Source organism: Purpureocillium takamizusanense, chromosome 1, assembly GCF_022605165.1.
Source record: "Purpureocillium takamizusanense chromosome 1, complete sequence".
In the NCBI taxonomy this organism is placed as follows: domain Eukaryota; kingdom Fungi; phylum Ascomycota; class Sordariomycetes; order Hypocreales; family Ophiocordycipitaceae; genus Purpureocillium; species Purpureocillium takamizusanense.
In genome coordinates this window covers 2,106,198-2,110,877 of record NC_063068.1, presented here as the reverse complement: position 1 = coordinate 2,110,877, position 4,680 = coordinate 2,106,198, and the positions used below count along the sequence as shown (strand labels likewise).

At 60.1% G+C, this 4,680-nt stretch overlaps 1 protein-coding gene across 1 annotated transcript; it reads left to right on the top strand.

The window, feature by feature from the left end:
* Positions 1-2,550: 2,550 nt before the first annotated feature.
* JDV02_000686 (uncharacterized protein) lies at positions 2,551-4,122 on the top strand. The gene has a single exon (XM_047981523.1). The coding sequence runs from the start codon at positions 2,820-2,822 to the stop codon at positions 3,543-3,545; it is 726 nt and encodes a 241-aa protein (XP_047837483.1). The 5' UTR covers positions 2,551-2,819; the 3' UTR covers positions 3,546-4,122.
* Positions 4,123-4,680: the final 558 nt, after the last annotated feature.

Below are 4,680 nucleotides of genomic sequence, written 5' to 3'. Positions count from 1 at the left end.
CAGCTTTCTTGTTGCGGAGGACGGCGGTCTGACGACAGGCGTCGTCGTCGTTCTGTGTAGAGCGGTATGGGGCGCACGACTGGCCATCCGCGGGTATTGCGTAGGAACCTGACGTGCGCGTTGCTCACCTTGGCCTCGATACGGACGCCGAGAGGTGAATGTGGTGACTCGCCCATGAACCCAAAACTATCGATATTGTCGGCGGCAAAAGCTCTCCTATACGTAGCTTGATTCGAGCACTGCATCTGCATCCGCAGCTGCCCCTGTTGCGCCACGAACCATGTCAGCAAGCACTTATCGAAGGCCCCGCCAGATTGAGAAGCTGGCCAGGCGGCGGCGGCGTCTGGACCATGGCAGACCGACGCGCTGTTGGGTTCGGCCCCCAGCGGCCCTGCCATCCATCCATTGGGCGAGTGCGTTTTATTGAAGCCGACGCCTCGCGCGGGACTCTGGCGCCGGTCCGCTACCGGGGTTTGTCAAGGCGCTACGCCTGCTAAGCATTTTTTGCCACCTGCGGGTGCCAGGGACTGGCCCAACTTGATGGCAGCTTCATTTCCGTTGGTGCCACGAAGGACCGCGTAGCGGCCGGGTCACTGGCGTCGGTAAGGAGGTGGCCCAGTTGGGTGAATGGGAACTGCATTGTCGTCTGGGAGCACCGCCACGCTCGTAGGCGTCAGTTGCTGAGGGCGGGCGCGAGCTGGCAAATCGGAGCCAGCCATGAGGCAGAAGGAGAAAAGGTGCTCAGCAGACGTGAGATTGGTTGGCTGACAAGTTTGCGCGCCTGGCAGGACGACCGCTGCGGGGATGACGATCTGTTCCTGCATTAGCCCACCACTGGAGGATGAGGGAACCTGCGGTCTGGGTACCCTTGCGCCGTACAGTACAGCACAGTACGTAGAATAATGGGCTCTCTCTCCCATTCGCGCCAACGTAGCCGTCATGAGAGCGACTACTTGTGCAAGGCGGTAACGAGTTGGCGGTTACATGTACCCACCACCTGCAGTCGCTGCGGCACGCACTGCAATGACTGGAAGTTGCAGTGCTTGCCGTGGGTATCTCAGAGCTGGCGCGCGCGCGCGCCTGTCGTGTCGTCGGCGGGCAATTCGGTCAAGGCCATATCATGACACGGAATACCTTACGTATACGTGCGAACATTGTGCTTAGTAGAAAGATCAGTCCAAGAGGATTGCAGGATTGCGGGGTTGCGCAGCTGACTGATCCATGGGGCTTGATGTATCTCGGAGACGTGGTCGCTCACTGATGGCCTTCCGATGTCGACGAAGCATGGATAGGGAAGGAACCAACGTCTGGGGAAGGTGCCAACCCGAGTCAAGACGCAGTGGGTGCTACAACGCATGACAACAGCCTGGACCCCCCACGATGGCACGTATCGCCAACCACCTACGCAAACCGCCATTGTGGTGGCCTCGGTGAGAAGTCACGCAGCCAGTGTCGCCAGCCAAGAAGCTTACCGTCATGCCAGCAGGTGCAACCTGACCAACTCGAGTGCCCTCACTCTCAGGTAGCTTCCTACTAGAAGGTACTAATGGAGCAGCACTCGGCGCCCCTGACCAAGCCAGGTCGTCCGTCATTACAGCGCCTGAGCGATGCCCAAGGTACCCCAAGGAAGCGCTACAACACGGACGACAACGCCTCGAGCAATGGAGTCCTCGTACGGAGTAATCCGTATTCATTCATTCATGGGGGAAGATCTGACGGAGATTGGGCACGGTGAATGGCAACGTCCAAACCAACCAAGCGGCACTGATGATAATTCACCACGGCGCCGGGTCCCCGGGGCCTTTTTGTTGGTGCAGGTGGAATCAAGCACACCGGCAGCGGTTCGGTTCCCTTGTTGACGGGCGCCACTGCAGTGCTGCTGGCGGCGGCCGGCGAGGGCTAATTTGACTACGAGATGAGGGCGTTGCAATCGCGACGGACCTGCCTCGAAGCGAGCAAACGGGGAGCTTCGAGCGACCGGCGATTCGACTCCCAGCACAGTGCCGCCGCCGCCCAAGGCTCGAAGCCATGTGTTAGACGCGCGCGCTGGACGACGCGCGTGTGTGGACGAGACAGGAGATGGGACCGCCTCCTGCAATGCAGACTGGCCACGGCAGCAGGGGCGGGATGGACGGACCAGCTCTCGACCTGTGCCCGTCGTCTTGTACGCGGCGGCATCCAGCATCCAGCCCCCCCAGCTACGGGCACATGGCCGTACAGTGGCGTGAGCAGCGTGCCGTACGGAGTACCTGCCGTTGTCGCACAACAGAGCCGGGGCCGCCAACGGAGAGGGTGGGCGCGCGAGACCCATGACGGACCCATCAACACCTCCACCCGCGGTGCCCCTGGACTAGCGCCAGTGGAGGAGTCGGCGGCCGCGCAATTTCCCGGGGCAAGCGACTGATGACAGTAACCCTGGCCTTGCCTTGGATGCGTCCGATGGACGATGATGGGTGGATGGACGGATGGATGGATCCCAAGGAGCAGAGGAGATGGACGGCCACGGCGCCCGCGTGCGTGGGATGGACGCAGAGCACGCCTTGGCCCTCCCCCCGCGTCAGAGGCACACAAACCGGGCGGCCCGTGTATTAATATCCTGCCATCCTCCGTGTCTGGTCGAGCTTCCCCTTCTCCCTTCTTCCTCTCTTCAGCCAAACAAGCCAACTCACAAGCAACGCCAGCTTTTGACTCTCTTTGACTTCGGTCGTCCATTCTTTAACCCAACGCTCCAAGCTCCAAGCTTCCGTCTCTCTTTCCCACCACCCTTGACCTTATTCACATAAAGTTCTTTCACCAACACTACATACCAAACAACAAAGATGCGTTTCTCTACCGTTGCTCTTCTGGCCGGCTCGGCCCTGGCCCACGGCGGCCACGAGAGCGTCGCCCCTACGTCCACGGACTACACCACCACCCTGGTCACCGTCACTGCTTGCCCGTCGACCGTCACCAACTGCCCTGCCCACTCGCAGACCAGCAGCGTCGTGACCAGCCTGGTTCCCGTCACCACCTCGACCGTCTACACCACCAAGGTCCACACCATCACCTCGTGCGCCCCGACGGTCACCAACTGCCCGGCTCACAGCACCATCATCACCACCGAGACCATCCCCATCTCGACCACTGTGTGCCCCGTCGGCCCTAGCACCTCTGCTGGCCCTGGCCCCTACCCCAACAGCACCATTGCTGTTCCTACCGGTGGTGCCTCGTCGGCTCTGCCCTCCGGCCCGGCCACGACGGTCCTGCCCAGCGGCCCTGCCACCACCGCCGCTCCCGTCTGCCCCAGCCACTCCGTCACCGCCATCACCAAGAGCTACACCACCGTCCTCACCTCGGTTGAGTACTCTACCATTAAGGTCCCCTGCCCTACCGAGACCCAGGGCCCCAGCGGCACTGTCACTCCCCCTGTTGTCACGCCCCCCCCTGCTGGCAACACCTCGGTCCCCACTGGTGTTCCTCCCCCCGTCACTGCCGGCGCTGCCTCCTTCGCCGGCTCGGCTCTCTTCGCCGTTGCCGCCGGTGTCGCCGCCTACGTCTTCGCTTAAATTCGTTTTCGTTTCAACTTGATATGAGTTGAAGCCAGGAGGCTACGGCAAATATTTCTCACGACAAGGCATTATATCTCGGGATTCTTCCGGTTGGACAATGTACAGAGTTTAACCTAGACCTGAAATATTACTAGCATTATTTATTTTGACGGCAAACGGTAAAGAGCAAAAGGGTCACATCATCCAATGTATTTAATCTTCTAATTGCAATGGGCGGGCGTTCGGGAGGTCCCTCCTTTGGATAAGGGGTGCTGACCTGGATGTCCAGCTTTCTTGAAACACAACCTTTATTTGACCCGCCTATGATGATGATGATGTTTTGATGGTAGTGGTGGCAGCAAGCAGCACGCGGACGGTGAGATCTGATGCGGCATGAGCATCTGTGCGCGGGGATGAGACACGGGCCTCACGGGACGATCTGACACACAAGGTGAAGACAGCTTGGCACGCACGCTCTGCCCGGTAGTAGGAATAAAGAAGCAGTTGAGCCCCCCCTTCCATCCTTCCATCCCTCCAAGACGCGAGCACACCAAGACTGGGGGCCAAGAAAGCAAGGTGGGCGCCGAGAAAGACCCCGTACGGCGACCCCAGGCAAAGGGAACTTCATTTCACAACATGAGGGGAGGGATTACAATGCCCGGCCCCCCGGCGCGGCATAGCCCTCCTGCCAGAACCGCCCGGGACGACAGGGGGGGTTACAGATGACGAGAGTCGGGAAAATAAAAAAGTGCACCTCTGGGCCCCTTTCAACCTTGCAAAAGGGGAAGGATGGAGGGGTCCGACTCGGCGAGTGCGGGACCCCCCTGCCAGGGACCGGAAATTGCACCGTGGCGCCAGCCGTCGAATCAGGTACCCGCTACGACCCAAGCCGTCAGGGGTGAAAGGGGGGGGGGCAGACGATGGTTCGCGGCAGGGGTGGTGGTGGGTGGGGGAGCACCTGTTGTTGTACGTACTATCATCATGGTCAGCCAAGCAGCAGAGAGCCAAAAGTCTGTGCAAAATGAAAGGCACAGCAAAGCCAACATGAATAACGCGACCGCACAGACCACGGCCATGTGCGAGGTCACGAAGTGGGTTTTTCTTTTTTTTTTTTCTTCCCAATGCCATGCCTGCAGCCCGGTTGTTCAACACC

Coding starts and splice junctions, on each gene's coding strand:
- JDV02_000686 (XM_047981523.1), top strand. CDS start 2,820: ATGCGTTTCTCTACCGTTGCTCTTCTGGCCGGCTCGGCCCTGGCCCAC.